Source organism: Archocentrus centrarchus, chromosome 21 (genome assembly GCF_007364275.1).
Source record: "Archocentrus centrarchus isolate MPI-CPG fArcCen1 chromosome 21, fArcCen1, whole genome shotgun sequence".
NCBI lineage: Eukaryota > Metazoa > Chordata > Actinopteri > Cichliformes > Cichlidae > Archocentrus > Archocentrus centrarchus.
In genome coordinates, this window is record NC_044366.1 from 12,260,430 (window position 1) to 12,279,976 (window position 19,547).

General features: G+C 39.5%; 3 protein-coding genes across 9 annotated transcripts; 1 reads left to right on the plus strand and 2 right to left on the minus strand.

Annotated features, from left to right (window-relative positions):
- Nucleotides 1–431: 431 nt before the first annotated feature.
- LOC115800966 (claudin-14-like) lies at nucleotides 432–4,556 on the minus strand. Of its 4 annotated transcripts, none has more exons than XM_030758617.1 (5): nucleotides 4,321–4,556; nucleotides 3,632–4,078; nucleotides 2,445–2,742; nucleotides 2,044–2,300; nucleotides 432–1,440 (listed from the first exon to the last, which is right to left on the minus strand). In XM_030758617.1, exons 4-5 carry the CDS (start codon nucleotides 2,275–2,277, stop codon nucleotides 931–933), a joined length of 744 nt encoding a protein of 247 aa, XP_030614477.1. In that variant the 5' UTR covers nucleotides 2,278–2,300; nucleotides 2,445–2,742; nucleotides 3,632–4,078; nucleotides 4,321–4,556; the 3' UTR covers nucleotides 432–930. The 4 variants fall into 4 exon arrangements, with proteins under 4 accessions (XP_030614477.1, XP_030614476.1, XP_030614478.1 ...); XM_030758616.1 differs by having other exon boundaries at nucleotides 2,044–2,306; XM_030758618.1 differs by having other exon boundaries at nucleotides 2,044–2,731.
- A 1,237-nt stretch (nucleotides 4,557–5,793) lies between these two features.
- On the plus strand, nucleotides 5,794–15,715 carry LOC115800463 (F-box only protein 47). The gene is made up of 11 exons (XM_030757829.1): nucleotides 5,794–5,967; nucleotides 6,132–6,341; nucleotides 9,425–9,586; nucleotides 9,724–9,800; nucleotides 10,214–10,288; nucleotides 10,617–10,725; nucleotides 11,077–11,244; nucleotides 11,748–11,897; nucleotides 12,096–12,238; nucleotides 12,992–13,151; nucleotides 15,223–15,715. Exons 2-11 carry the CDS (start codon nucleotides 6,146–6,148, stop codon nucleotides 15,321–15,323), a joined length of 1,341 nt encoding a protein of 446 aa, XP_030613689.1. The 5' UTR covers nucleotides 5,794–5,967; nucleotides 6,132–6,145; the 3' UTR covers nucleotides 15,324–15,715.
- Nucleotides 15,716–15,818: 103 nt separating this feature from the next.
- On the minus strand, nucleotides 15,819–19,068 carry LOC115800464 (ADP-ribosylation factor-like protein 6). Of its 4 annotated transcripts, XM_030757830.1 has the most exons (9): nucleotides 18,754–19,068; nucleotides 18,476–18,526; nucleotides 18,301–18,362; nucleotides 18,112–18,180; nucleotides 17,926–18,020; nucleotides 17,361–17,490; nucleotides 16,741–16,796; nucleotides 16,603–16,615; nucleotides 15,819–16,261 (listed from the first exon to the last, which is right to left on the minus strand). In XM_030757830.1, the coding sequence occupies exons 1-9, from the start codon at nucleotides 18,874–18,876 to the stop codon at nucleotides 16,228–16,230; spliced, it is 633 nt and encodes a 210-aa protein (XP_030613690.1). In that variant the 5' UTR covers nucleotides 18,877–19,068; the 3' UTR covers nucleotides 15,819–16,227. The 4 variants fall into 4 exon arrangements, with proteins under 4 accessions (XP_030613690.1, XP_030613692.1, XP_030613691.1 ...); XM_030757832.1 differs by lacking the exon at nucleotides 18,476–18,526; XM_030757831.1 differs by lacking the exon at nucleotides 16,603–16,615.
- Nucleotides 19,069–19,547: the final 479 nt, after the last annotated feature.

A 19,547-nucleotide genomic window follows, 5' to 3' on the forward strand; every position in this document is an offset into this window, starting at 1 on the left:
TTCCAACTAATAAGCCTCAAAAAGATGTCCACAGTGTTACATGTCGGTAGGCAGACAGCCAGAAAAGCTCCGTAAGGTGGTAATAATTCCACATATAAGGCTAATGCCTCAGAATATGTCAGAGCCATTCAGGGAAAATAAGTGCTCAGATCTAGCGAAGCAACCGGTGTCCTATGCAATATAACAAACACGATAGTCTAAAAGAATACAAGCAGTTCTTCAAAAATGGTTTCGGATGCTTTTTCAAAAGACTTTTGTCGCCATCCAGTGGCTTCTTCAAGCTTTACAGAAATCTGAGAATGAATTGGCAGCAAATTATTGAAATTATAGCAAATCTTTTCCAGTGCCTTTCATCGGAGAACACTAATACTAGTAATCATATAAAATGTAGAAATTTATTTACCGGTGCATCTATGGGAGACACTTGTTTAGTCAGTTTTTAATTTTATTGGCATGAAACTCATTTAACGACACTGAATACTGACATGAAATATGTTTCTTCAAAAGGAACTGGCATATTGCCTCCTAGAAAGAGTTAAACATATCTGCGAAGACGGTTAGAACAAGGAAATGATAAATTATCCATTAAACTGAGCGTTACAACAAGGAATATGGGAATCTGATTTATTTAGTCTTTTCCGTGATGATTTCCTGTAAAATATCGCCACCTTCTGGTCCTTCAGGTGTACAGGAACGGCATTCCAGGCTTCAGTTAGAGGAAAGCAAGAGTGATTTGTCAAATATCCTTTAAAATCTGATATCTGGTGTTGCAATTTGGGAGCCTTTGTTTCCATTTCAGATCTTTTTGTGGGTATGCAGGTGTTACAGCTGGGTGCTGTGTTGTTAAAAAACAAAGATATAAAAAAAGTTGGAAAAGTGTCCAGGTGACAGACCATATTGTCCCATGTTATTGTTTTAGTATTTCTGTGATTAAACATAGTTATTGAGCCTATAGCCACTGCTGGAAGCGGAGCAAAGTGAGGGAGCATGATTTCCCTTCAGGGCCTCAGGGGGCCTGTAGAGTGGGGCAGGGGGATATAAGTTGTTGAAGGCAGGCGGAGGATGTGATGGCTGACTCCTCGGCGTACGGAAGGTGCTCCGCTGTGACCTGTCACCGCTGCTGCTCCAGCACAGCACCGTTCCCCCGGCCAGACTCAGGCAGGCCGAGGCGTAACCGAGATACACAGCCAGTCCGATCTCGTACTTCATTCCACTAACAATTAACGGGTTGTAGAAATCCACGATGACCTCATTGGTGGTCCAGGACACGGTGACCAGGCAAAGAAGCCCAGCACAGAGAAAACAAATCCCTCCGCTCAGCACCAGGGGAGATTTGATCATTGAACCTCGAGCAAAGCGGGTACACTTCATCCCAATCACAGAGACCAGAGATGCCAGGACTGAGGTGAGACAGGAGATTACCATGAGCGCCCGGGCAGCCTGATGTGGAGAGGAAAACAGTAAAGAACTATTTAAACTTTGGACTATAAATGAATTCTTACTTTAATCTGTATCAACAAACTGCTTTATGTGCTGTAACAGGTTCTATGAAGCAGTCACTTGATCTACTGTTTATTTTAAAAAAGTCCACCCACCTGCCTTTATTTTAAAACTGCATTTGTACCAATGAGTTTGGCTACTAGTATTATTTTCATTAGCATTTAATATGATAATTAATGAAACCTGAAAACTTAATATTTTAATTATTTATTGTGTATGTAAACACCCTCCTAGGGACAAGGGTGGAAAATAACCAACTGCTATAAACTTTTTTGTGCTGTATGCCAATTTCATTATTATTAATTATTTTATGCTTGGTTAATAGGTGGTTTTGCCTAGAAGATGTCGGAAGTCCAAGAATTATTTACATTATTTTTTTTACCTGATCAAAGATGCAAACTTCATAAACCTCAGCTAAATTGAATGAAAGTTTTCAGCAATTTTCAGGTTATTTATCAACAACAATAAAAAAATGTCACTGGTAGTAAAACTTTTGGTATTTCAGCTCTTCTCACTCTTTACCAAATGGTGTTCGTGCAGTACCTGCAGGTCGGGTGGCAGCGCCAGCAGAGACCTGTACAGCTCACACTGGTAAATACCAGTACTGCGCCAGACACACTCCATCCACAGGCCTTTCATGTACCCAGTGGCTGTGATAATGTTAGCATTCACATGAGCTGTGCTGCGCCAGTGGGGGAGCAGGGTTGCAACTATAGTTCCTGCAAACCCTGAGAATCCTAGGAAGAAGCCAAGGAGCTGAACCACCATGCTAGCCATGATCGGCTCCCTTCGGAGAGATCCTTAAACTCCAGAGTACAAAATTACTGTTAGTGGAAATGTACAAACTCTAGTAAAAGACATTCAGAGGTTTCATAAAAAGCAACTCACAAAAACAAATTTAAATACATGCTACTTATAAAAATAAACTTTCAGAACAAAACTACCGACTGTCCCGAAGGCTGAAATGTGGCTGGACTGCTCCTCTTATCTCCAAGGTTCCCAGCAGTATAGTAATTCCACTGAGCTCACATCCAGTCACAGAGTCTGAGTCATTCCTCAAGTGTCTCTCCCGAGTGTGGGCACAAATAGCTGTGGAAACTTTCAGTATTCTGGCATCAGTCTCTGGTGAGTGGCAGGTGACTGCATGTGTAACTAATGAGTGTGGTGTTCAGCTTCACCTGCTTAACGCTCTCCTCTGGAGGGCAAACCACAGAAGTCTATTTGTTAAGCTCTTCGCCGCCCCTCAAGAAAGTAGAGAGAGAGAGAGGAAATTAAACATTTACAGAAACCACCGAAGCTGAGAGCACCGCTATAAGCCACTAACTTTGAAATTTTTCACAGCTCTGCAGGGTATTTGAAAGCGAGGGACTGAACGACTTGCTGACAGAGCCTCTAGCTGCTGGGCCCCAAACTGTGACAAGAGAGGAGAGCAGTGACTGCTGTTGTAATAATGAGCCAAATTATGTTATTTTCAATGAAAATCTCTGACCTGAGATCCTTTAGCATTTATTTTTACATTTAAAAATACACACTGAGCTTTAAAAACACCATAACTTTTAGCTCTAGGCTAGAAGTATAGATCCCCTACCTGAAAGGTGTGAGAAGGTGAAAACCATCCATCATTAATCATTTACTTTTGTCCTTTAGACTTCAGGTCTCTGAATAATACAATGTGGTAAATAAACTGACAAACAACACTAATAAAAAAGACTTCCTTTTGCACCCACATGAATAAAGCTGACTTTAAATTTCACACCAGAGACCAAACTGTGCTTATACAGACCCATTGTTTTTACTTCCTCAGAGAACAGAAGCTGTTTATGAAGCCTGATTATTGTTCAGTGTTAGACCTGGCACTGCTGGAGCCTCTTAAAATACCACACACACACACACACACACAAGCTCTCTTGTCCTTATTTAATGATTGACTACGCTTAAGGCATAACAATTAATCAATGGGAACAAAGACAAAACTGTGACAAGTACTTTATTTCAAATTTCTTATTTAAAATTAGCCTAGTTTAGTCTTTGACTACTGACTGACTAACCCACCCTGCAACCAACATTATAAAATACTAGCTTTACTTGTATTCTAATATTTAGTTACCAGTCTCCATATTTAAATACTCACCAGTAAGAGGACTACAGGACCATTATCACAGGTGTCCAGATGGTGTACTCGTCCTGAGATGCAGAGATGTACTTGGAGAACCTCCAGATAAACGGGGCCTTTGACTCCACACTGACCAGCTCCTTCTGTTTCTGCTCTTGTCTTAATGGACAAACAATCTGCGTGTGTGTGTGTGCTGCAGGAGTGTCAGCTGTGTGACCGGCCCGTTTTAGATGTTATCGTCATCATCATTGGCATTATCCCTGTCAGTGTCGGCAGCATCATGTCAGAGATGACATGAGAGACAGTCCCGCTGCTGGCTTCTTGTGCCAGACAGATAAACAGGGCCAATGTCAAATGTGGACCCGGAGGCAGAGCAGCGCTGCTAAGCGGAGGCAGACAGAACAGACATTGTCTTCACTTGCTGTGCTGTTTTTGTCTCAGTAAATCAGCTCTGCACTTTCAGATCTATTAACAATGAAAAAAAGAATAAATGAAAACATAATTTAACCCAGCAAGGAGATTGTAGAAAAAGGGTTAACTCCTATTTCAGCCAAATTGAACAGTCAAGACAAAACAGCAGCAAATTAACATCAGTTGGATAGAGCAAACCCACCACGGAAACAACTGAAACAAAAGTGAACTCTAAAGAAAACATGAATAATAATGAAACATGAGGAAAATACTATAATAACTTTACTTGTACATACTGTAGGGCAGTCCAGGAGATGCCATTCAAAAGAGCAGTTTTGTCTCAGAATACATTTAAGTGTGAGCTCCTTCCTTTGTGCTTTGCCTCATTCTTTCCTTCTGTGTCCCAAGTATAACCTACTGTGACATCCTATTGGTATACAAGAGCATTTCCCCAGCCCTTCCTCTGGGTCCTTCATGCAGCGCTCTATCAGGGCCCTATAGTGAAGAGATGATACTCTCCAAGGTCTGCCTGGGGGAGACACCATTTGAATGTGGAGCACTTAATAGTCTTAGTTAAGCAGAATAATCCTGTGATTAGCAGCTGAGCATGGTTGGGTTGTTGCACAGAGTGCTAGAGGGTAATGCGTGTAGTACACGCCATCCTTTTAAACTGGTTTAAGTCTTCAGAGGGCTTGTCTCTGCTACACATACCTTGTCAACACATCTAAAAGCCAATGCGCATGCACACACACACACACACACACACACACACACACACACACACACACACACACACACACACACACACACACACACACACACACAAAGGTGTTTTGGTCATTTGGCTGATTAGACCTCTGCTAAGGTGGCTGAAGTTGGTTGGACCAATAATGGGAGTTAAGTGGGGTCACCCAATTCTATGAGCATACCACAATGGGAAAAAAGCAGTGGTGTGAATGTCATACAGGGCCTTTCAGGTAACAAATCTAATTTACTGAAAGCATTGTGGCTTCTCAAAGCATTAAAATTAATTAGCAGCATAAATGATGACTCCAATTAGTATTCAGTAAGCCAGAACAGGGAACCAGCATGGACCAGCTCTAAGTTACAGGAAGCCACCATTAAATTAGCAGCTTTTCCTGCTATGACATGTCAAAATGTCTTCTGTTACTGTGGTCTGTATCAGGCATGTCAAACTCATTTTACATTGTGGGCCACATATAACAACACTTTCATCTTAAATGAGCGTGACCAGTGGAACTCTCCTTTCTCTCAGTGTAGAACTTATGAAACTACAGTTAAAAGGCCAAAATATATACCCTCCTTCAAATTCTCCAAAGAGATTTTCCTGGGCTGATTCTGGCCCCTGGGCCTTATGTTTGACATCCCTGGTCTAGTAGCTTGATAACAGGGTAACTGCTGTAAAGTGGAAAAAAATTGGTACAATGTCACACAATACACATTAATTTAAAGTGAAAATACTACTCTTTGGAAAAAGTAGGATATATGAAAGATAACTGTATCATTTGACAACTTCTTCACTATTATGTATTAAACATTAAAAAGACATCATTTAAGAGGGGGAAAGTTTTGTCTATGTCTTTAGGGGAGAACAGCTAACTTCCTGTTAGCTATAAAGTAGCTACAACCAGCTACCTACCTACTAATATATTTTTTAATCAGTAATTTTTTTTAATTTTTTTATTTGATTTACTAACAGTCCCCGCTGACATTTACTGTCTTTTTTAGCGTTAGTTTGGTGACATTTATATAAAAGTGTTGCACTTTAAGGATATGTGAGTGTCCCATCCTTGGCACAAAGATGAAAGGAGAGAGGCAGCTTCGCGCCATTGTCGGCTAATGTGTCACCAAAAGACAGTAGCTAGTGTAGCTGCCCCTACTTTTACATCCAGCATTTGCTATTCACATTTTTAATCTCACTGGTAAGTTGCTGTTGTAATGACAGCTTGTAGTAGCTTTACTAACTATGTGTCTTGTGAAGCTCAAAGTTGACGAAAATGTAGTTTTCATAAGTTAATTTTACCTAGCTATGTTAGCTGACTTTGTGTTAGCTTTCCCAGTCATATTTGCTTATCTTTTTTGACAGTCAGTTAGCCAGAGATGACAATGGTCAGAAAGAAACCATCCAGCAATGTTGGTAAGTACACATGGACAGGTAAGCCTTACAAGAAGACCCACCATCGACCCAGACCTCCCAGGACCATCATGACCCGCAGCCAGTGCTCCACCAGCAGTACGAGCTTCTTCAGCAGGGTCCCTGCAGAGGTGTTTGACATGATCCTTGACAAACTGTCTGGTGGGTTTCACCTGTTATTTTGTACCTGTAACCCTCAGCAAGTTTCCTAATGGATATACAAGAGGAGACTTTAACTGGCTCGTTTTCTAAGGGGTTTTGTTAAGTATTTATTGGTACATGCTAGTGTTGTAGTACTCGAGATCGGTCTTGGTCTCGAGACCGCTTTTTGATGGTCTCGGTCTTGTCATGGACTCGACCGCATTTGGTCTCTTTCTTGTCACGGACTCGGACCTTGCGGACTCGGGATTTTATTTCAAGACCAGTCAAGACCACAGCTCTGGAAATATCACTAAATTCCCAAAATACTGTCCAATTTATTTGTTAACATCTTTGCTTTTATTGGATACAAAACGTACTGATTCAAATCCAACAAAGATTGCGCTCCTCTGCCTCTCAAAGGAGCGCACCTCGCAGACTCCGCCCCGGCTAGGTCGCTGCTATTATCGCTGCTTACGCCTGTATCATTTCACCGCAGTTTGCAATCTACCACAGAGCACGGACAGTTTCATTCACAATGTGTACGTTTGATCTCACTATGGTCATGTGTGTACTGTATAAATCGAAATAACAACCGGCATGAACACGAAGAGAAGTAAGAGGGAAAATGAAAAAGGAAAATTTCAGGCTTCTGATTCAACAAAAAAATCCCAGCATGAAAGGTAAATACCAACCTTCATGTATTTTGATACACAAACTGAAAATTTAATGCAAATTTTAGGGCTGCAATAATTCTTGGAGTAACGCAATTTATTAAAAATCCTCCACAAATTTGTTGCTTTGATGTTTCGTTTCAACTCTGCAGCTCAGGCGTCTCCCTGTAAGCGGAGCATTTCCTCCACATTAGTTCTCCATCGCTGTAACAGATTTCCGTCATTTGGAAACAAACAAAAACGACCCTTTAACAGAGTGGATCGCTGAGATGTTTTTCCACGCCCCCACTTCTCTGTGCTGTGAGTGCGCATTTTTGAATGTGCGCGCGTGTGTTGTGCAGAGGATGTCAGCTGTTATTTTTTCTTTACGTCAGCTGTAGCCACCAGAACAGACCTATAACCACAGTGTACTGGGGAAAGGGGGGGCTGCCATTAGCACTAGCAATCGTTCGGTGCCCCCCTCCTTCACCCCCTTCAGTACAGAGGGGCTCCGTCAAAATGTTTTTTATCAACCACCTGATCAGCAACATGAAGAACAGAGAACTTTGTAGCTGCTCCATCCACCCTGTTTGTTTCACACAGAGAAACATCTGCAATACGGAAGTTAAAATATGCTGATGAATTGTTAAAATTAAAAATTATTTCTTATCCAATTACTTGATTAATTGACGGAGTAATCAATTGAATACTTGATTACTAAAATAATTGATAGTTGCAGCCCTACTTGTATTCAGAAAGCCATAGTCAAACATTAGTTTTCAGCACCAGTAGAGCTATGAGAGGCCTTCAAGAATAAAATAACTACAGTTCCCAGCAAGATGATGTCACTTCCTATTGTTGCATTAAAAACGGGATAGTTTATGCTCACAACATGGTGGCTGATATTCAAATGTAGGAAATGCTTTTAGCAGCTGAGGAATCTGGATTATGTTTTTGTTGTGTATGTTTTTTTTATGTGATTTCTGCAAACACAGTGGAAGGAAACGGCACTCTGGGACACATTAAATGTTTGATATCCTAATATCGATAATATGGATGCCAACGTTGGTATTGGTATTGATCAATACCAGTGTAATGAGATCGATACTTTGGCTTCAGTTTCTGTCCTGAATGCAGTACTGCAGTTTCATCAAAGATGCGAGTTGACTGTCTTAAGTGTCGCTCCTGTCACAGCACAGAGCAGGCACACTTTGCTCCTCCCCTCCCCACAGTGTTTTGTTATACTGTCATGTGACGCATAACATATTTTATTTGGGAAAAAAAAAAAGGATTTTGCTATGAAACATTTAAAGCAAATTTAAATTTAAATTTGTAGAAAATTAGTGAATGAAGGGACATTTTTTATTAAATTTTTTTTATAATACTTTCTGAACGATCTACCTGGGAAAAAAGTTTGCATTTGTTCTTGAGTGAGGATTTTGTACACTTAATTTATGAAAAAAAAAATTCCAGATATCAATGTATGGGGAAAATTGTTTTGTTAATCTATTGTTTCAGAACAATAACTTTTATTTTGATAAAGTATTTTCTACTTACATATAAACTTTGCCCAGTTCTATCCTGGGTTTTAACTAATTAATGATCCAAAGGAAAAAAAAACTCAAACCAGTTAAACTTCATGGAAATTTTTCATAATTATTAAAAAGTATTGGTATCAGTATCTGTGATAATGGCCCTGTGTTTACTTGGCATAGGATCGATACCAAATCTTGAAGTATCGCACACAACTACACTGTGCAGCATACACGAGGAGTGATTGACAGTGCTAAGACCCTCCTCCTGGCTCTGATTGGTTGTTTTTGACTGGGAGCGGTTCAGGGAGGAGGTGGAGGAGCTCCATTTTTTTCGCAGATTATCGGTCTCATACTGTCGTGACAGTTTTAGCAAATATGTAAAAACCAGATTTTTTATAAAAGTTACATACTGCAGCTTGAATCTGTATAAGATTAAAGGCGTTAGTTCTTACTGTCAATGAGTGTTTGCCATTTTTTCAGTTTTACACATTTAGCTATGTGGTTTTGAAAAAGCACCCATTTTTACAAAAATTGTTGGTTTAAAAACAACACAACTTTATATACTCCGGCTTGGTCTTGTCTCGGTCTCGGGTTAGGTGGTCTTGACTACAACACTAGTACATGCTGGGAATAACTCCGTCACGTTTTCTCTTTGAAAAGCACATATAAGGTACCAAAGCTTTTACCAATAAAATATTTTGCTTGTGTATAAAATAATCATAGCCATATGTGTAAGTTAAGTGCTACTTTTAGGACAGTTTGTGCTTTAACAACTCATTTCTGGAAACAATGTTTTATGAGTCCTGATGATTTGTTTAGAAAAAGGCTGTTTTAACTTTTATAGTTTCAGTTTAATTTGGAACACATTTGTGATCGATGAAAATGTGTGTGTGTGTGTGTGTGTGTGTGTGTTTCTCAGTGCGGGAGATTAGTGTGTTCGCCATGGTGTCAAAGGAAATTACTAGACATGTTGCCGACTACATCTCCACCGTCGCCTGGAAGAATAAAATGATACTCCAAAGCTTTCATTACGCCACCCTCCTTGAACAGAAAAGCACTATTGGACACTACAGAGACCTTGGTATTTCACTGAGTGTTTTGTTTTGTACTGCTTTTTATGATGCAATTGTAACCAATAGCCTGTTTACCTGTGCCACTCATATTTCTCAGAAATACATACCATTGAATGGTAATGTGCTCTTGTGTTTGATGTTTCAGGTTTGTTGTTCAAGAGGTGTACCCTGTTGCTACCCACAAAGGACAGGTTAAAGTTTATCTTCAGCAAGATCTCAAAGGTAAGAAAAAGGCAGGTGAGATGACAGGCAAGAGCAGAATACCATGGCTTGTTAAATGTTTTAAATTCATTTTTAATTAAATTGAGTGAAGGAGACAGGATCTCTGGTTTTTATAATATATGCTGCGAAAATTTTATAAAGGAGGAAACTTTATTTGTATTGTTATTTTATGTAACAGGGTGGTATTTTTGTGGTACGCTAGAATTTGAAAACCAGTTGATTAATACTAATAATATGCTTTCTGTCAGGCAGTAAAATAGTGCATATAGTTTAGCATGGTAGTTCTAATTTATCTAATTGTATTGGAATATAAGAACTGTTGTTACAGTATTGTTGTAAATAAAACAAACCAAATAGTTTCCATTCTAGTTTGGGGAAAACAACTCAAAAATTGTCCCCCTGATTTGTTTCAGATTCCTTGCTTCATGTTGGAGAAATGTGTCGCGCCAGACTGCTTTGGTTTCTCCAGCTTTGGAGCATTCCTCCAGGTGAAGGCCCTCATATAAAGACTGCAGATTTATGAAACTTGAATCTAATCAAAGGAAATAACTAATTTGAGCCATTCTAAAGATAATCTTTGTAGCAACAAGCACTCTCACTCTGATACAGAGATCTCACCCTGATGTTACAGTTCAATCAGGTGATTTTTGCCAGGTCCTACTAAAGATATAAACAGTAAGAAAAACTGCATTGGTTAGGAAATCTTTGGCTTGTTAGGACAAATTTTTGTCTTTAGTGGTCCACCTTGGTGTTCAAAAAGATAGCATTAAACGTGAAATGAAAATATTGAGGGGAGTTGTATTGATTATTTTACAGACACTGATCGCAGGGTGGGATGAGCTGGAGTGCCACAGAGTGTTCAGCTTCCTCTGTGACCTCACAAACCTGCTGCAAAAAATTGAAGCAGTCATCACGGCTAAACCAGGTGTGTTTTTCAGAGTTACCGAGAGGGCAGAGCAGAAATAGGTAGGGAATAGGAAGAACAAACAGTTTTTTTTTTTTCTGTTAAAGCGTCTGTGTAAGTGTTTAGTCTCTAATACTTGAAGATTATTCATTTTGCTCATCCTGGGTCAGACCAGTGGTGGTGAAGGGTAATGATGTGCGTGATCTCTGAAGTGGTTCTAAATCTGGTTAAAAAGTAACAAAAAAAGAGCCTTTCCACTACATTGGGTGGTGGAGTGACATGGACGAATGTGACAGCCTCTTGCAGATCCTGGGCCTTTTGTGGTAGTCTTTAGAAGCTAAAAAAAACATACATTTGTGTATTTGTTCCCAGGTGTGAAGTGGTACCAGGAATTGCAGCTGCGACTATTCTGCCGTCAGGTTCTTTTGGACCCAAACCAGCTAGAGTGTCAGTTCTGGCTGATGCAGCTCCTGAAGCCTTGGCCCATGGTCAGCCAGGCCCATTTACTGTTTATCCTCTACGGTCCTCTGCTGCCTGAGGGTGAGATAATGTGATACTGAAAAGTTTATAAAACTGGAAAGTATCAACATTATGAAAACATATTAAAAACATGTTGAAAACGATATTTTCTTAATTTGTTGGCACTGTACCCTTGATACATGATCAGACTTTAATCCTTTGTTGCTACATTATTTGCAGTACAGTTTTGTAAATTACAACTTGTTTTAACCTGAAATAAATGGCGTATTGCACCAGAAAAAGTGTTAAAGCAATTCATTTTATGATGAATTATGTTATAAATGTGATTAAAATGCATAATGTAAGGTTGTCAGCTTGAATAGCCACAAGCTCTCAAAGTTTTAAAGCACACACACACAAAGAGACCCAAACAACCACTTTTCAGTGTTGTAAGGTGGCCGGAGAGAGTAGGTTATGTTGGTGTTGTACAATTTGCAACCTACTCAACTACTCAACTATTTTGCTTTGTATTAATGGTGCAAAGCATTACACGGTAAATAATTAAGGTGCACACTTTCATGCAGGTTCACTTGGCTGGCAGGATCTGGTGGACAGGGGGCTTCCCCACAGCGCTCTGTGGGACCTGGCCAAGGCCATCCTCATGACTTTTGGCAAACTAGAGGTCAAAGGCTGGAGCACTGACTCAGTGCTCTCAATCTTGGAGGAGCTAATTGGTAAGTTTATTGAATGTTTTTATGTCACAGAGCACCAGAGAGATGTACACCTGGAGTTACAGCATCCTGAGTATTAAGCTGAGTAAAGGAGCTGTTTTCCATAGCTAAATCTATTGTAGACACTTTAGTATAATGCTTTTAAGCAGAAAGACCGAAATGATTGTAATTGCTGGCTGTTTGTTTCCTTCCTGTCTCCAGTCATTCCTCAACCATGGCACATGGAGAATGTAGCTCGTCTTTTGGTGCTGTGTGGCAGCAGTCTCTGCTACAGTGTCCTGGCCAGCAAGGCTCTCAATGGACGACTCCTTGAGCTCTCAAGACTCATCGTCTACATCGTACTGGTGAGAGACATAGTTGTTTTATCCTCAGCTAAACAGAACAATGGCACTTCAGGTTATGCCTTTTTTATGGTTAGTTTGATACATTAGCAAATTATTGGCTGGTAATTGAGAATAATCAGTTGCTTGAGCCAGAATGAACATGCATCAGACAGAAGGTAGAGAAAATAGTTTGGACAAGCTTTCCATTGGGGCAACAGCCACACTAGAAGGAAAGAAATAAGAAATAAGAGTGCTTCACTCTGAAATAACAACTGAAATTCAAGTGTAAGACCTTATTTGCCCCCAGATTCACCCAAAATGCACAGAGGCAGAACAGACATATTTAAGTACAACGTCATTGCCTTTTTTACAATGTAAAAAAGGCACGAGGAATCATTTGCACTGTTCATGGTGCTAATATTGATTGTCTATTTTGTGTTCTCCCCATATGGGAACCATAGCAGCTTTAATATAAACAGTATTAGGTAAAAAAAAAAAAATCAGTTTGAGATCATTAGGGTAGGAGCATTATCTCCCTATTAACAATGTCCCAGTTGAATTGCACATTTTATTCCCAGGACTGAGCGTGTCTTCCCTAACTGTCTGGTTATTTTAATTTACCATACAGGAAAAGCAGATATCAGCCAAGTTAACTACTCTGTGCAAAACAGGACCTTACAATTAATAGTTTTATTAATTGAATCTGTTCAGTAATTAAAGCAATGGGAACATTTGTATACATCAGTATGTTGTTCTATATGGCCTACCCATTAGGTGTGTGAAAAGGATGGCTACCACATGAGCTGGGCGGTGAAGTTGGTACAGCAGATCTGCAAGGTCTTCAGCACGGCTCCGGAGAGGTTCTACTTCATCCAGCAACTGGAGAATACATTTTCAGAAGTCACCCGGGAATTCTTTGAGTTTTCTGTAGCAGGTGAGGCAGGTGGAAAAGGTAACATAGATATGTGTGGAGACTGGTGCTGTACATCAGTAAAATGGTATCATGCTGTTTCTGTGGCCAGTTGCAATACAGTTTCCTCATGTTGGAGGTTTTTTTTTGGGTAAACTCAACTGGGAAGAGACCCAAGGGTCGATCAGAACTTGCTAGAGAGATTAGACATCTCATCTGGCCTGCAGGTGTCTCCGGCTCCCCCAGGAGGAACCGTTAAACATTGCAGAGGAAAAGGATGTCCACTTAGGATGACCTATTGAGCTTGCTGCAACCATGACCCTATTTCTTTTAAGCAGAAGAAAATGAATGGCTAGTTGGAAAACTATCCTAATGGGTAGCCAAAAACCATAGACTGTATATAAAAGATGGACCAAGACGTCCCACTATGAAGACTCAAGCTAAGCACTTTCCGCACTTTAATGTGTTTTGAAACTAGAAGTGACAAGTGAGGTTGGTTCTGATTGAAAAACTGAGTGATGCTGCATACTTGTACATTTATGATTTGTCAATCACAAAGTAGGCTGTCGCTAAACCACACAACTGCTTGTTCTTCTGTTTTGTATGTAATCGGGTGATAAATTCAAAACCAATAGCTTACTGTTTTCAGTTTGGCTTCAAACTAGACAACTGAGACCACAGATTCATTCACTTTTTGGGGTGGAAAATCAAGGGAGTCATGTCAGTTCTGCCAAACACTACCTCTTTTTTGCAGCCAGGGGATTCACCCCTCTGCTGGTCATTAGAAAGAATGCAGGTTTAAAGCTGTGTCTGCTTTACTTTTCCAGATGAGTAAATAGAAATAGTTGTGGTCATTCATCCATCCATCCATCCATTTATTTTCTTATCCTTTTCTGGGTGAGAGCTATCCTAGCTGCCATAGGGCGAGAGGCAGGGTGCATCCTGGACAGTCTGTCGCAGTGCCAACACAGAAAGACAAACGACCATTCACACTCACATTCACACCTATGGGCAATTTAGAATCACCAGTTAACCCAACCCCACTAAACTGCATGTCTTTGGACTGTGGAAGGTACCTCGTGAGAATCCATGCAGACATGGGGAGAACATGCAGGCTTATTTTATTTATATGGTGGCTGTTCACAACTACAGTGAACTAAAGACTCTTTATATGTGTAAGGTAAAGACAAGTCTTAGAAAAAGAAACCCAGTGGTAAAAGGTAAAAAAACGAAAAACATTTCCAAGATGTGATGTGATAATATTTAACCTTAATGAATGAAGAACTAGCAACAAACTGCAGCACTGGGAAAGCTACAAAAAACAACCTACAGTAACAAACATCTGTGAACCCTGTACCACCCATGTTTGTTGTGTTCATATAGAATGGGAAACTAATGTGCTCATTTACACATGTTCAGATGTATAACCAGAAAGTAAATATACAGTATATGCAGAGAGAAAAAAACAAACAAACATTTGCAGTAGGGGTTTGTGCAAGCACGGTTAACGTGTAGGTGAGAAAATGACTTTGTCTGCAGTGTGGAGCAGCTTTTCTTTGAAGGTGTGTGTGTTGATGGCTGGCTGTGTACGTGTGACAGCTCAGACAGATGGCATTTACGAAGAACTTATTATTTTTTTTCCTTATTTTAGTGAAAACATTTACAGGTGGGGTGGGTGTGTTTTCACCTCCTTTTTGCCTCCTACAGCAAATCTTTGTCTCTGAGCACAGTGAACCTTTAGATTCTGCTCCAGCAATGCTAATGGCTTATAATACATCTGGAGGGACCCATTCGTTACTCTCTGCAAGTGTGGCTACATGAGAAAATGGAGGTTTTAATCCCTGCTATGAAATGAATGGATGGGACTGAAAAGACTGGGCAATAGCTTTAAATAAAGGTGGAGAGTGACGATTGTAGACTCACTTATCAGCCTACTGAACATGTATTTTATATATGTAATTTGTATCCCTTGCACCAGTGATTCCCTTCCCACAGTGGTTATTTTTAACGCAGCCATTTTACAGCCCCACAGAGAAACCTTTAAAGCATATTTAGACTGATATAGAAAGTCAGTAATGCCATTATCTCTTTCCAGGGAACCACTTTGATGACAGAGAGACTTTCCAGACCTTGTGTATCCTCCTGGACTCCAGTGCTCACTTCCACACTAAATTCCTCCACATGTTCCTCAGATAGGAATTGTGCAGATTAAAAGTGACAAAGTGCAGAGGAGCGAAGGAAGAGATGAATGTCACTAATGAAAGGGCTTAAAGAAAGAACTGAATGATAGAGAGTGATGGGTCTTTGTAAAAACAGTTCAAATAGGAGGTTAAGACAGACTTGAACAAAGGGATGTTGCCATGGTGCTCAGAGAAAGCTGGGGATGGATTTCAACCTGCACTTGTAGATTGAACATAAAGGCTGTTTTAACTGAATTGTTATTTATACAAATATTTGCATCCAAAGTTTTGTTCTTAAGCCATCTTTACAGTTAAGTTTTATTACCAGTATTTAATATTTATTCATTACCAGTAATGTTATTTATCTTTAATTATTCAGAATATTTATTTGACACTGAAGCTCTGTATGTACATATAGTACTGACTAAATGGTTTATTGTTTTTCTAACTTATTAAAGTGGTATTTTCACTTTGATTTGATCTTTTTGTATCAAGTCTGTTTCAAACCCAGTTTACACTCAGCAAATAGGTTTTTATTAGACAGTACAATAATGAGCATTGACAGCGTTTTCAAAAAAGGATGAAATTAATAAAGCATGTGTCAATAGAAAAAGCAGCTTCAATAAAAAAAAAGTTACTGTATACAGAAACAGTATAAAGGATATTTTTAATTTACAGAATGCGCTCGAAATGATATATAACAAGGAAATCTATCAGGGGTGTGCTTTAAATAATCAGAATATATGTGATTTTTCTTTCTTTTTCTCAAGGTTCATAGATCTTAAAGGTGTTGCACGCACATGAATTTCTTGGTTATTTGACATTTAAGTTTAAGGCCTACAACATCAAGTGTGTTGAATAATCCAGATGATGAATGAGATCCAGTTCCCACATCCCCTTTGTCCATGGTCACGGCCATTTCAGTCATTCACATGTTCATTGTTTTCAAATGATCTGGCAAAAAGGAAAACAGAATTCTGATTGTGCCTTTTTTTTTCTAGGGGTTTGGATACAAGTAACTTTTCATAAAGGGAAAATCGGCTAAGTGTAGTGTTCACAAGGGGATTATGAGTGGAAACATCAGGACATAACACACAGAATATGGCATAAAACACACCAAAGGCCTGATTTAGACAGGATTTACTTCTGTAAGAGAAGCTAATTCACTTCAGTGGAAATTTTTACTGTTGTGGATTAGTGCTTTAATTTGGCCTCCCATCCAGAGACATGCATTCTACAGTCACAATCACAAATTTACAGCACCACCACAACATTATAGCATTACTGATACTTACTGTGCAATTTGATCTATGGGTATGGAAAAAAAAAACAACACTTAATACAAGATGCAGAAATCATTGACATTTAAAATTTCCAACCCTCTTTTGACCCAGTGTGACATTTTCATTAAATTTACTAAACAGACATGCTACCTTGTAGCCAGTCCAGCCCTTCCTGTAGGCCCTCTCCTTTGATAGCATTGCTGGCGCTGAAAAATAAGATGTCCAGGAGTTAATCTGCTTGTGACACACATTTACTTTCTCATGACTTTTCTTGGATCCTGGATGTTTAAAGCTGTCAAGCTTTTAATCCATCCGTCTACCATCTGTCTAATGAGTAGACAAGGTGGAGCGTGCGCACACACACGCACGCATGCACACACACACACACACACACACACACACACACACACACACACACACACACACACACACACACACACACACACACGGCATGCTGCTGTACCCTTCAATAATGTTTAACCCATGAGCCGTGAGGACATCAAATGAGCAGGAAGTGTCCAGGGAGCAAACAGTCCACATTGTCTTTATTTGAGACAAAGCTTAAAGCTGTAACTTGGGGAGAGTAAAATATGGATGGGGGCATGATGGATGGGGGGAATTGGCTCAGTTCATTCAGTTTAATCCAAGGGCACTTCTGCGAAGATGACAAAAATTTGAATGATTTTGGTAACAAATTGCTCAAAAGAGTTTTTTTTTTTTTTTTTTTGACAATGCTCATTGGGGTGAAATCAGGGTGACAAATACATTACCAGATGTGCCAGGGTTTGTCTTTGATGTTCTCCAAACACAACATCTGTGAGACCTTGACAGAAGACATCGCATCCTGCAGATCCATCTTGTTAGCAAAGAATAAAACTGGTATCCTTTTGCTGTGGATATCTGCATAAAAACAAACAAACAAAAATGTCAAGACCAGTTTATTATGAGCTAAGAAAGACAAAAATCTTTCAAGTTGTTAGTTAATGTTTATCTGTTTTTGGGGCAATTTTTTTACCCCTCTGTACTTATATTGTCAAACTAGGTTTGGATATCTTTAAATATGATCAGTCCACTGGTTATTATCTAGATCAAAACCAGTAAAATGGAACAGTTGATATTTTTTATTAAATGGTGCAAATATTAATGTAAGTTTGGACAACTTGTCTTGGATATACCTTTTTCAATTTAGTGGTATATGCATCGTTAATATTGGTAGTATTGCAAAAACGTGCACAAAATCACAAAGTGTCAGTTATCTACTATGTAGATTTTAACAAAATAATCAGATTAACTAAAACTGTGTAGAAAACGTGTCTAAAAACAAAGATTGTGTACCTTCATGGTTGAGAAGAGTATCTAGCTCCTCTTTAGCAACAACCATCCTCAGTTTGTCACTGCTGTCAATGACAAATATGATGGCATGGCTCTCTCTACAGACGATAGGGAAATGTAGAGAGTCACTTTTAAAAGTTTGAATATTTGACCAGCAGTAGGCTCGTTGTTCATGTTTGTGTGTCCTACTTGTAATAATGCTCCCACAGGTTCCTGTATCGGCTCTGCCCAGACATATCAAAGACTGTGAAGGACAGGCTGCATGCAGAGAGGAATAGAGAGGAAGGGGAAGGAGAGGGAAAAAGCAGCTTTGCATCACACACACTGCTGGATTAGTTATTTTGAATTTGCTGTAAAACGTGTGGGATTGCTTTCTACCTTGAACTCTTGAACTTTTCAATGTTGAAGCCAATTGTTGGGACGATTTCTTGTGCCTGTGTCTGCATTCGCCCCCACACAGCGAAAACACACACAAACACACAAAAACAGACAAGTAACGGCAAAAGTATGTCAACAAAGAAATAATATAATTAAAGTGTAATATGGGCTTTACCTGACTAACATGTTTCCACTCTTCTGACAATGGGCCTAAATGATTCGAATGCTGAAAACAAGCAACCAGTGAAGGACTGTAGCGAAATAGAGATTTTGGCAGGCCTTCGTACATTATGTTTACCAAATTACCAGGGCTTTAGAAAAGATTTACATGTGTAAGAAGTCTGTGTACCTACAGGACTATAAACACAAAGGTCTCTCAGTTCCACTTTAGTCTTATTTTTAAAATACAAGATATTAAAATACCTCACTCTTGAAGCTCAATTATAAACTTACGTTAGGCGGTTTTAGCTGGTTGATAATGGTAGTTTTGCCGCTGTTGTCGAGTCCCAAACACAAAACGTTGACCTCTTTCTTCTTTAGACCGAGCCAGCCCGTCAGTTTATCCAGCAACCCCATTACACTTTGCTGATGCTATGCCAATTAACTTTTCAACACATCACCCCATAGATGGTCTGATTACTGGGAATTAAATGTGTTACACTGGCAAAAAAAAAATAATGATAAACATAGCCGTGAATGTTCTTCGTACTTGCCATGAATAGAGCCGCAAGCCGAGATGCTCCCTTGGCATCCCAGCTTGTGCAAGGTAATCCTATTAGGGCGAATTAAGCTCAGTGAACCACCCGGTGACCTGATCATAAGGAGTATGGAGCTTCCCAGGCCCCCCATCTTGATGCATTTGATTTATTAGTCTAACGCTTTACCTCTCTGGAGCCCCCCCACCCCCACCCACCCAGATCCGGGCCCCCTTGAAGGTGCAGAAACGCACATGCAAACAACAGCAGTTTATCATCTGCAGCTTCTGCTCACTTAATGATGGCAGCCACTCTCAGTCTGTCGTGCTTTACAATCTAATTAAATCCATCTGTTAGCGAATAATGTAGTAAATAAATTAAAAAAACACAGTAAAATAGGGTGTATAAAACATCAGGTCTGGCCACATAATTCTCATATAGCAGCACAATCTAAGTCCTGGAATTTTTTAAAATTAATTTAACATTTAATATAACTGCAGAATGATTATACCTCTCAGAAGAAAGCATATAGCATAACCAATCCAAAAATGA

Bases quoted from the DNA above. Each gene is read 5' to 3' on its own strand.
- LOC115800966 (XM_030758618.1), bottom strand. From the start codon at position 2,277: ATGGCTAGCATGGTGGTTCAGCTCCTTGGCTTCTTCCTAGGATTCTCA. The intron at 1,441-2,043 runs GTACTGCACGAA...TCTCCACATCAG, and splicing joins CGCTGCCACCCGACCTGCAG to GCTGCCCGGGCGCTCATGGT.
- LOC115800464 (XM_030757830.1), bottom strand. From the start codon at position 18,876: ATGGGGTTGCTGGATAAACTGACGGGCTGGCTCGGTCTAAAGAAGAAA. The intron at 18,363-18,475 runs GTAAAGCCCATA...GGGCGAATGCAG, and splicing joins AGTGGAAACATGTTAGTCAG to ACACAGGCACAAGAAATCGT. The intron at 17,491-17,925 runs GTACACAATCTT...GTTTTTATGCAG, and splicing joins TACTCTTCTCAACCATGAAG to ATATCCACAGCAAAAGGATA.
- LOC115800463 (XM_030757829.1), top strand. From the start codon at position 6,146: ATGACAATGGTCAGAAAGAAACCATCCAGCAATGTTGGTAAGTACACA. The intron at 9,587-9,723 runs GTATTTCACTGA...TTGATGTTTCAG, and splicing joins TGGACACTACAGAGACCTTG to GTTTGTTGTTCAAGAGGTGT. The intron at 13,152-15,222 runs GTGAGGCAGGTG...ATCTCTTTCCAG, and splicing joins CTTTGAGTTTTCTGTAGCAG to GGAACCACTTTGATGACAGA.